Here is an 11,854-nt window from a genome sequence, read left to right as displayed (position 1 = left end):
GATAGACCTTAAAAGAATAAACGAGTTGTGAAATGTGAACCTGTGCATATACTTCATCTTTCTGCAATGTATTTGACGCAGATGGTGGCTGTGCTTGGAAAGCTACCCCAAGGCCCTCCATCATGCACTGTAGACAAACCACATATTATCAGTCCAACCTAAAGACTAAATTACTGCTAGCAGTCACACATTTTGAAGACTAGAAATACTAACGAGATCCTGAGACTTACTAATTCTTTAAGTGCGGTGACCGAACCCAGAGATTTCCTGGAGCTTTCCAGCCTTGGATCAAGAAGCCTAGATGGTTCCAGTGCAGTTGAAAATGACATAGATTCCTCTTTAGACAATGGCAGGTTCCCGTACAAATTCAAATTACCAGGAAAGCCATTGTCCTTTGTGTTGGCCAACCTTAAATCCCCTTGTGCGGACCCATTATCAGGCTTAATACGTGACAAATATGTATCTGTAAGTATATCATAAGAGAATCAGAATCAGTCCAAAGAACAATATAAGAGAGCCTGAATATGGAAAGCAAAACAGAAACATCTCAAAACCCTTTCCTCTGATATTAAACAGAAACAAAACCAGCTCAACACACAATCATAATTCACAAGCTTTGAAAAATGACACTCTAGTGACGACTTCTGAGGCAGACATGTTTTGTTCAGCTAAGCATAGCTGTGCCATCAAGCAATTTTATTTGTAGATTATTACCACATGTTTAAATAACATTAACCTAATGCATAATATAAGGTCAAAAAAAGATAAATGCAGTTTTCTCTTATTTCTGGAAAATATACTAATCACTGAAGTAGTAGTCTTGTGCATTGATAATTATTGTTATCAATGGAGGTGATGTTGTGCATTGATTATTATTTTTATCCAATTTATATCATAAAAGTTCAGCAAAGCAGAGATTGAGGTGTAAGATTGCTTTTAGGTTTAGCTCTTGTACATTGATTATTATTATTATTAGCCTAAAATGTAATAGAGGTGATCTCAACCCATCAAATTCAGTATACTTGTAGATAAGAATAAATATAGGACGAGATATTACTAGCTAAGCCTTTTATTGAATCCTCTGCAGCCTGATGTTGAGCTTCTCTTCTTGTTCTCCCAGTTCCTTCACCAACTTTCTCCCCAGCAAACCAAGCCTACCGCAGGCAAGAAAGAGGATGAGCCAAAGAGTATGACCCCATATCAAATTTTGAAATACCAAATGAAAGCAAACCCAATAATATATTAAAAAGAGATAATTTGTGAACAAAAAGGTCATAAGCTCATAGAATCACAAAGTAAAAACTGATTTAAGTCGTCGTATATAAACCTCAACAGAGAATTGCAGGTCCATACTAGCAACCAAAGCTGGTCTAAATTCCACCTACAAGTTATAGAAACAAAATTCAGAAGCAGTAGGGATATGGTGAAACCATACAATATTTATAACATACACATTACGACCTGGCTCATAGAAATTACTTCCAAATTACCTTGGCTCCACACTTCATTGCAATATCTTGTAAGGCTCCTGCTGGAGTCTCTCCACTTGGAACAGTTCGTCCAGATTCAAAGTCAAGATCCTTGTGACTAGAAGATGACCGCCAAAGGGGCATCTCCACACCTTTGAAATGTAGAACAGTATAGGAAATCAGACAAAAATATAATGCATAGACATAGCAACCAATGATCATTCAAACTGGAAGAAGATAAAAGCATATCATCCTTCTCAAAAACCTATAAAAATTATATATCAGAAAGAACATACTTATGTCTGGAGTTTTAAGTAAGATGAAACCTAGTATAAACAATAACAAGAAAGTTTGCATTCAGTTCAATGTGTAATTAATTGCTTCAGCTTACCTGAGAAAGAATGATAACTATACGGTGTATGGTTTAACCCCAAACGATCATCTCTATGAAATGCCTGTAAATGAATTATGCTCTAAGATAACTATGTTTCATTTTTATCAAAACAAAGATAACTATGTTTCAGCAAAAAGAGATAACTTTAACCTTCGACTTTAGCATAAAAATCCTGGCTTCATGCCAGGCCATCACAAAGAACCAATTACCTCTTTTTGATTTTCACGATGTCTATCTGATGGAACAGAACTCTCAGCCTTAGGGAAGAAGGGAGGGAACCGGTGTTTCTCGATATGCATTCGCTCAGAATCTAAAGGAAAATCTTTGGAAACTGCTCGGTTCAGTTGCCGTGGGCTCATCTCCTCATCAGCAGAAAACCAACCCCCACGTGATTGAGCACGTGAAACTGGAACTTGCATTGCAGGTCTTGCAGGGGGGAATGCAGGTTTAGGTGGTGTTGCATCTCTGGTATCTCGCCCATGCTGCAATATCAGAAGCCTCCTCCTTGTATCGGGATCCAATTCTGATTCTGGAACCTCACCTTCTTCTCTAGCCGGGGAGTTTTGCAAGCTTGGTTCTGGGGCAACAACTGAAGCCACTGGTTTAATCATGGGTGTGGCCTGAGGAAACTGCATGTTTGGAAATGTTACCATCGATGTCTGAGCTGCTGGCAATGGAACTGAACTAGAAGAAGGCGTGGTGAACTGAAGAGAAGAAACGAGCCTTGGATCTAGGTTAAGGGTTGATGAAGATACTGTTGATGCTGCTGAAATTGCCTCCTGGATGAAAGAAGTAAATTAAAAGTAAATATTTTATAGATTCAATCCACATGGATAAAAAATTTTACCTCCATAAGTGATAATAATTCTAAAATCAGCACTCTCACCTAATCCAAATAGGCTGGAGAAAACAATAACAAATTACCTTTAGTCTTTTTTCAACCTCAGCATCGGCCATGCCATCAAATGTAAGTGGATCTTTGTTTCCAGCAGAAGTATCATCCTGAGAGGCATGGCAAATTTAGTGATGAACGAAGGGAAACAAAGCAATACCAAATAGTCCAATACGATATATAACCCGTAAACATTACAAGAAAAGATAGAAAAAATAAAGAAAAGGAAAAAGATCTCATGACTAACCTCGGAGACCAAATAACTGCCCACATCAGGAGGTGAAGGAATATCTTTAATATCATCTTCATATGAAATTTCAGGAATTTTTTTAAGAAGGCCTTCGTCAAATTCTCTGTCATCAATTCCCAGGGTTATTTAATGAAAACTTTGGAAGGCATAAACAAATAAGACCAATTAAATTGCTCAAACTTGAGTTATAAGACTGACAAGGTTATGCCGTGTAAGAATTATTACCTGAAAAATCCACCTCTAACATTGCATGCGACGTTTCTTGCAACGCATAAAACTGGAATAGTATTATTTGCCTACAAGATAGATAGTTGAAATAAATGCATTTTGAAAGAAAAAAAAAGGATGTTGAACACTAATGATTATATTGCTCATGTATGCAGTTATCAGATGTCCATAAATAGAGAACCGATTTTTGATCATGCATACTTCAGCTTGAGGAGCGAAATAAGGAGCGAATGCTGGAACAACATGCACGCGAGGTTGATCTTTCTCATCCCAAACTTTTAAACGATCATCAATAACCAACGCCATTTTTGGATGGCATATTCCATCTTGAAAGACATTGAATAATGATTTCCTCAAACCTATTATGGCAAATATTTATTAGTACAAAACAACCTAGAAATGAACCATTTTAGACAGAAAGTAAATAAAGTCGCAAGATATGCAGTTTTACCTATATCCAGCTTACCAGATTTGACACAGACAATTCGATCCAACAATTCTTTTGAATTGATCAAATTTGACTCAGGATCAAGAAGCCTCCACATTTCCAAAGCATAATCCCTTTCAGCCATTGTACAAACATAAACCTCAAATCGTTTACGCCCTCTTGAAGTCAAGTAGCTTCGCAGATCCTCCCAAGCAGGTCTCAATCTCACAAGAACACTAGTATCACGAATCTATGGGAAAAAACAAAGTCATTTAATTCAATATGTACTCGACAAAACCATGAATGAACATGAAAATAAGTCTCTAAATGGTTAGCTGGATAAAATCCAAGCAGTTCCTCATTTAGAGGATGTAACAAATCTGCATTTCACCGGAACACACAAGAAAAGAACAATTGAATATGCAGAAGATTTTTATGTGAATTGGCAAAGTCCATACTTGTGGGTTGATGCGTGTCAGAATAATGTTTTTCTCTTGCAATCGAATAAGAGGTCGAACAATAGGTTGGTGATTATCTGATAAGGCCGGAACAACCTCAGACTGAATCTTAATCACCTTCCCATTTTCAACAACCTGGTCATTATCTGCATACTGCTTTAATATGGCTTTATCATCTTGATAGCGCTTAATCTCAGCCATCATACCTGCAGCACGTTGTGGATCCACCTCAGTGTTCATCTTCCGTTGCAAAGCCTCTATTCGGTCCTCAAATGAGCGCATTGTGTTTGCAACAACGAGAGTTTCATCCAGATCAAATACAATTCCAAGACATCTTAGGTTCAGCATGACAAGACAAGAATAATAGAGTCCCCTCGCAACATTAAAAGCCCAGAAACAGGGTCTATCGCTATTCCTAGAATATATTGCAACCAAATGGAGCTCACGATCTCCCATAGGCATTACTGCAGTCTGAAAGCACCAAATACCATCTCCATAAATTCTCAAAAAATTCCAACTAGAAAAGGAGAAACATCATCAGATAACAAAACGAAGTAACATAAACACCATAAAAGTTTTCACTCAGAAATTGCAAGAAATTATTCAAGTAAAGTTCATCCCCGTATTCCGGACTCTGCTAACAATAACAGGCAGGGTTTCAAATAGCGGTATCGCGACAGTTATATCGCGGTCGTGGCGGTTTCTGAAACCGCTATCGCGGAAATAACGGACAGAAGCGGGATCACACCAATAGCAGTGGATCGCGGCCGCAATTTAACGGATCACGGCCAATCGTGGAAATAGCGGACCGCTATTCCGCTATTATTCCGTTATTTTAATTTTTTTATTAAAAAAAAAGGTTTTTTTATTAAAAAAATCAGCTCATTCGAAAAAAAATTCACGATCGCGATATCCGCAATAGCATCCGTTATATCCGCAACCGTGATAAACGCGACCGAAAACGTGACCGCGAACGCTATTTAAAACCTTGATAACAGGCTAATACATGACAAGACAAATGCCATAAATATCTAAAGGTGTATTCAGAGATCTACTATAGTAAGGTATCCACCTTAGTAAATTTAGCAATAAGGCTTCAAACAGCTCAGCACAGGTTTTCCGGGAAGTTCAAATGAAGTTGAGAAAATTCTAGCAGTTCATGAGTTCACATTTTTGAAGTACATGCAATTCATGGGGTTCACTCTATAATTGTCAAGAAATTAATAATCTAGAATATCATAATTCCTCAAAAACCAGTTAATATTTCCCGTGTCTGGACTAAATATACAAGTTTCAACAAGTCACCAAGGATTAGGGCATCAGCATCTTCAGCAAAATTGTCAAAAACCTCGGAGTTCAGAAGTTCATGCATTTTCAGTTCATACAGTTCTCACAAAAATCAAGAGCTAGAACTGGTTAAAATTCCCAATTGTCTAAGTTTGATGCATTTTTAGCAAGTATCTTGTGCTCTGCCAAAAAAAAAGTCGTCTAGCTTTCAAACTGGAGGTCCTGAAAAAATATCTGTCCGGTAAAGAGTCCAGTATAGTTAGCAGCATCGGGGCAACTAAGATTAACTTTTTTTAGCTTATTGTTTGTTTTTCAAGTTCGTTTTAGCTGAATTGTTTTATCTTTTTTTTTTTTTTTGGTTCAAGTTGATGGGCAATTGGTGGGCTATACCTTGTTGTCTCTGATACATTCCAAGTGCAAAAGATGAAGCGGAGGCGACTCCTGAGAGGAAGAAGAATAGTAGTTGTTGTCCTTTGAAGATTCCATTTTGAAGCAAATCCCAGTACTAGTAATGGTATGCAACACTGCAAGTGGTGGACATCTCTCACTGCCTTGCGTCAAATATCCTATCCTGATTTCCTTCATTTCTTCTTCCATCATCATCACCGTTAATTTTCCCCCATCTTCTTCCCTTAGATGTTGTTGTGGATAAATCTCAACCTCTCCCAACACTTCCTCCCCTTGGTACAGAACCGATCTGTACATACTCATCATCAGATTTCAGATCCTCAATTTCTCGTCAAATTTATCAACAACAAACAAAAAGTTTTTACAAGTTGTTTCGATCGATTCGGTTCTCTTTAGATTTGAACAGATTTCTTGAAGATTGCGAGTTCAATAACAGTAAAAACAAAAATCAAAGAAGAAATTTAGGGTTTCTCCTTATGTTTTGGCCATATTTGTTTTTACATAGATCTGTGCTCTCTTTTTGGTAGGTGTTTGATCTCAAGGGGAAAATTAAAAAATAAAAGGAAAAAATAGCAGATCTGCTTTCTTCTTCCTCGGTTCGATTGATTTGTTGATTTCAGATTTTGTAAATTTTCCAAAACAAAAATTACAAAAAAAAAATCCGATGGCTTTCTTAGGGTTTGCTTTTTGGTGACGATGAATAATTTGAGAAAACCCTAGATTGAATATTAAACCATTATAAATTGTAATGTGATCTGTGAACGCGTCATTGGCAGTGCTGTGGCGATGTGGGACCGGAGATGAGGGGGCTAATCCATAATTTTCCCTTTTTTTACCGTCCTGCAAAAATGTTATCGGGAAAATCACCTACTGGAGGAAGGACGTCAGAGGAGGGATGCAATTGAATAATTGGTAAAAAGTTTCGTGGAATTATACGACATTTATTAAACTCTTGGATTGCATTAAACCTGTTGGATAGCCGCTTTATCGGGCTTTTGTTGTTTGTAGATTCGCTTCCGTCTGGTGCTTTTTGACCGCTTCAGTCTGGTTAAAAAAAATTTACCTTAAAAAAACGAAATTTTTTATTTTTTAAAATTTAAATTTATTAGAATTAAATTTATTTTAAGATAAAAGGTATATGAAGTTCTTTTTATAATTTTAGACAATTATATTTAATAATCATTATGATATATTCAGTTATATCTATTTATTTTTTCATTTCTATTTCAGTTTGATAGTTTGAATTCGACATTAACCTTAATATTATTACTAATTATTAATGAAACTATTTTATGTTAATATTTTGTATTTTCCTAGTTAAATTTATATACTTTATATTAATAAATAGTAGTTAGAGTAGATCAGATCAGATCGATCAAAATTGTAAAACATAAGATAATAACATAATTATCACTTACAATATTACTTTTAAATAAAAAAAAACTATTCTAAAGACTCTCTTCTGAGACAATTAACACTTTAATATTCCATAATAGTTAGTAGTTAAACTTCAAACCTCCAAAAAAATAATAATAATGTTCACTAAGACAACTAAATTGATGTATTTAGATATAAATTTTTACTTTAAAATTTGACTCAAAATTTAAATAAGATAAAACATTTCGAAACTCATTTTTTTATTAATATAGAGTAAGTACAAGATAAAATCTGTTTAAAGATAAATCTTAACATTTTAATATTAAAGGCTCACACTCCTAGCATCTATGGTGCTTGAACCCGGATCCTTAAGGAATAACAATCATTTCTTTACCACATAACGAGTTTAATGACAAATAAAACATTTCTAATCTCATATTTAAATTAAAGGAATAAATTTCCCAAATAAATTTAATAAAAATTCGAGTCTAATCACAGAACGAGTTTTCCTTATTAAAAAACATTTCCTATAACACAATGAGTTTTCCTAAATAGGGCGAAAGTAGAGTTCAGAATTGGATTTAAAAAGCAATAAAAGAACCAGTGCCTGGTAGTAACTAATAAATGGTCGATAACTAAAATCCCAAATCCAACCCAGCTTGTTCTTAACCCTTCTTCCCTACTTACCCTTCGATTTCTCTCTGATTTGAGACCCAGGTTAGTCATTGTTTCTCTTCATTTGTCTGTCCTCTTTGTTTCCTGGGTATATTAATATCTCCGACGTTAAGGCGGTGCTGCTTCGTTGGCGCCGGTTTCATATGTTTCTTTCACTTTTATGTTTTTTTTAATTCGTGGTATACGATTTTCGCCCCAAATTTTAAATATTAAAATAATCGGTGGTGCATGCAGGGAGTAGGAAAATTTGTTTTTTTCAGTTTATCTAGGTTAGATTTTAGATCGTAGCAAGTGATTTTATGGAATCGTTGCTTTATCATTATTCTGCTATGATGTTTGTTAATTGATTATGTGATTTATCAATGATAATGATAAAAGAGTTGAAGAAGGATGCTATATGAGCAAGTTAAGGACTTGGGGTTTCAAGTACACCCCTTGAGTTGTTAGTATATTTCAATTGAAATTGTTTTACTGTAAAAACTTTTACTGATTATTATACCATATATGAGTTTATAGAGTGTACGAAAACCCCTGCTGTATGGGTTATGTGCTTGCTTTGTATCTGTTTTAATAGAGTATCTCGTCAGAATTCCTTTGTAGGTGTGTAACAGAATTTTCTTGCATATGTATTTAATGAATGTTCAAACTGGTTTCCTACAACTTCTTAGTTGGTTTCAGAAGCGGAACAATCTTTCACAGTGTAGAAGGGTGTGCGGGTGATCATGGCAGACTTAGAAAATTTGCTTCTTGAGGCAGCAGGAAGAACAGGTACTGGAGGGAGAAACCAACACTCTCATCCACCGTCAAGAAGGAAACGTGAGGGTTCATATTCAGATGGGGGAAGTGACTCTAGGGATGATGATTCAGATGATGATCGTGGATATGCAAGTAGAAAACCATCCGGGTCTCAAGTTCCATTGAAGAAGAGGCTGGACCCTGCTGAAAGAGATGACGATCAGGGCAGTCAGGAAGAAGGCGATTACGGTGATGCTGGTTCTGTCCGTGAACGTGACAGCAGTGATGAATCTGATGTTGGTGATGATCTTTACAAGAATGAGGAAGATAGGCGACAGCTTGCACAATTGACTGAACTGGAGAGAGAAATGATTCTGTCTGAACGAGCAGATAAGAGAGGTGATAAGAAATTTACTGAAAAGATTAGATCAAAGCGGGAAAATGATAAGCCTAGCCAATCACGGAGAGAGACTCCACCTCTTCCTTCTTCTCGTGGAGTGCGGTCATCGGCTAGATCTGCAGATAGAGCTGCTGCTAAGGATGATGCCCTGAATGAGTTGAGAGCAAAACGACTGAAGCAGCAAGACCCAGAGGCACATCGTAAGTTGAGAGATGCATCTAAAAGCAGTTCTGGTGGCCGGGGATCATCACCAGTCAAGCGGAAACCCTTCATTGCATCAAGTCTAAGTAGCTCTAGTCAGAGTGAGAGTGAAAGTAGGTCCAACAGTGAAGACGAAGGGTCAACTGGAGATGGTGGAATGGCTGATAGTGAGGATGAGAGGGGCACATGGGGGCCAAATGGACCAACATTTAATGATATTAAGGAAATTACTATCAGAAGGTCTAAACTTGCAAAATGGTTTATGGAGCCGTTTTTGAGGAGTTGATTGTTGGTTGTTTTGTAAGAGTTGGTATTGGAAGGTCGAAAAGTGGCCCTATCTACAGGCTCTGCATGGTCAGAAATGTTGATGCCACAGATCCCAATCGGACATACAAATTAGAGAACAAGATGACATTTAAGTACTTGAATGTTGTTTGGGGAAATGAAAGTTCCGCTGCCAGGTGGCATAAGGCTATGATTTCAGACTCCCCACCACAAGAGGAGGAGTTTAGACAATTGATTAGGGAGGTGGAGCGAAGTGGGGGCCGGATGCCGAGCAAGCAAGATGTATTGGAAAAGAAGGAAGCGTTACAGAAGGCCAAAACTTTTGTCTACTCTGCAGCTACTGTAAAGCAGATGTTGCAGGAGAAAAAATCCTCTTCATCTAGACCATTGAACATTGCGGCAGAGAAGGACCGATTGAGAAGGGACCTGGAAATTGCACTAATCAGGCATGACGAGACAGAGGTTCAGAGGATTAAGAAGAGACTGCAGCAACTGGAGGCTTCCCGGCAGTCACAAGAGAAAGATGCCAAGGCTATCAGGTTGGCTGAGATGAACCGAAAGAACAGAGTTGAGAATTTCAAAAATGCATCAGGTTTGAAACCCGTAAACACTGGTTTAAAAGCAGGAGAGGCTGGATATGATCCATTTTCAAGGAGGTGGACTAGATCAAGAAATTACTATAATGCAAAGGCTCAGCGGCGCCTGTTAATGGTGGCACCAATGGCAATGATGCAGGTGCTGCTGCTGCAGAGGCTGGCAGGGCAGCCACAGCAGCTGCCTTGCAGGAAGCTGCTGGCGCAGGGAAATTGATCGATACAAGTGCCCCCGAGGGAACAGAATCTAACATGCTGCACAACTTTGAGCTTCCAATCTCATTGGAAGCGCTTCGGAAGTTTGGTGGGCACGAGGGTGCTGTGGCAGGTTTCATGGCCAGGAAACAAAGGATAGAAGCAACTGTCGGATGGAGAGTCCCCGAGAATGATGGGAGGAGACACGCCCTTACCTTGACAGTTAGTGACTACAAGAGAAGAAGAGGGCTTCTTTAGAAAGTAATAATTTATTTTCCTATTGCTGCTCTTCTTGAAGAGGAAAGTTCGACTGTTGGTGATACAGTGTTTGCATATTGTTTTAATTGTTTTCTGGGTGTACGTGTATGTTGTTTTCGGTTCATAAAATAATGGTTTGACTGCTTGCAGCATGTATCTAAGTTCTGAAGTCTCTTTTGTAAGGCCAAACGAATAAAAAAGAACATGCAGAATATAACAGTTTATACCTAAATAAAAATGAGGAAAATGGAAGTGATATATGATATGATACGTTTAACCCTCGTATTATACGTAAGTTGTGTTAGTCATTAGTCCTTGTATTATACAAACAAATGATATCTCATACTTTTTAATCTAAATTAAACAAAATTCAAATCACGGAACTTTAACATCATACCTATACTAAACTGTATGCTTATGCTTTAGTTGATTAGGCAGCAAAGTCTCCGTTCAAGCATTATTGTATTGAATGGTGTCACTTCTCATCCCCCTCAAGGTCCAGAGCATGTGGATATTGGAGCCACTGTTTCCTGATTTGTTTTATAGCACCGGTTTCCTTGAATTTAATTTTCTTCTTCAATACCACTGGGCCCCTTTTCATATCAATCACTTTCAAATATTCTTATAGAGTCGAATTCTAACATGACATTGATAGAATAAGTTAGGCACTGTTGTCAAATACAATCGGTGAGAAAACGATTGTTGATCGACGTTTGGACAAAGAAAAAAGTGAATTATCGTGAGAAAGGAGGGATGGACTGCTCACATAAAGGAGGAGGGTTGGTCATAAACAATCTAACCCTCCTAATCTTAAATGAAGTATTTATAATGATTTTTAGTACATGTCAGTGTAGGATCATAAAAAATATTTGTAAATATCTGTGACCGTTTTTGACAAAAGCTCATAATTATTGACAAAATAGAAATAATTTTACTCCGTACTCATCCTAAGAGAACTTTATGTTTATATTGTTTTTCTCGCCGTTATTTAAATGTTTATTAGTGTGCGATTAGGTTATTTAAATGTTTATTAGTGTACGATTAGGTTCTAACACCAGATATTGCACAAGATATTTGAGTGTTTATTGTTTGAGAAATCATTAGAACAGTCTTAAATTAAAAAATTTATATTAGTTGACCAGTAGGTTATTCACTAAAATATTAATTTAATGTTAACATTTATAATTTATTAAAGAAACTTAAACATCTAGTCTCTGATCAATAAAATTATACCTAAAATCCAAATACCAAAATTATGAGTCAATCGTAGAGCATTAATGAATTAAGAAAAATACCACTTTGAAAAAAAAATATTAATTTAA

The 11,854-nt window shown here is 36.8% G+C and overlaps 1 protein-coding gene and 1 pseudogene across 1 annotated transcript; one reads left to right on the top strand and one right to left on the bottom strand.

The window, feature by feature from the left end:
- Window positions 1–4: 4 nt before the first annotated feature.
- LOC120136920 (RNA polymerase II C-terminal domain phosphatase-like 1) lies at window positions 5–6,540 on the bottom strand (the record flags this gene model as incomplete). The annotated part of the gene is made up of 14 exons (XM_039152854.1): window positions 5,796–6,540; window positions 4,119–4,589; window positions 3,700–3,910; window positions 3,435–3,592; window positions 3,231–3,301; window positions 3,003–3,108; window positions 2,788–2,865; window positions 2,073–2,642; window positions 1,861–1,924; window positions 1,491–1,621; window positions 1,328–1,381; window positions 1,058–1,154; window positions 231–463; window positions 5–127 (listed from the first exon to the last, which is right to left on the bottom strand). Coding segments are annotated over exons 1-14 (2,691 nt in total), but the record flags the coding sequence as incomplete, so codon positions are not given.
- Window positions 6,541–7,803: 1,263 nt separating this feature from the next.
- On the top strand, window positions 7,804–10,668 carry LOC120136930 (annotated as a pseudogene).
- Window positions 10,669–11,854: the final 1,186 nt, after the last annotated feature.

The sequence above is a fragment of the Hibiscus syriacus genome, unplaced genomic scaffold (genome assembly GCF_006381635.1).
Source record: "Hibiscus syriacus cultivar Baekdansim isolate YM2019G1 unplaced genomic scaffold, ASM638163v2 tig00001919_pilon, whole genome shotgun sequence".
NCBI lineage: Eukaryota > Viridiplantae > Streptophyta > Magnoliopsida > Malvales > Malvaceae > Hibiscus > Hibiscus syriacus.
The sequence above is the reverse complement of the archived record's forward strand: the minus strand, read 5'-3'. Positions and strand labels throughout refer to the sequence as shown.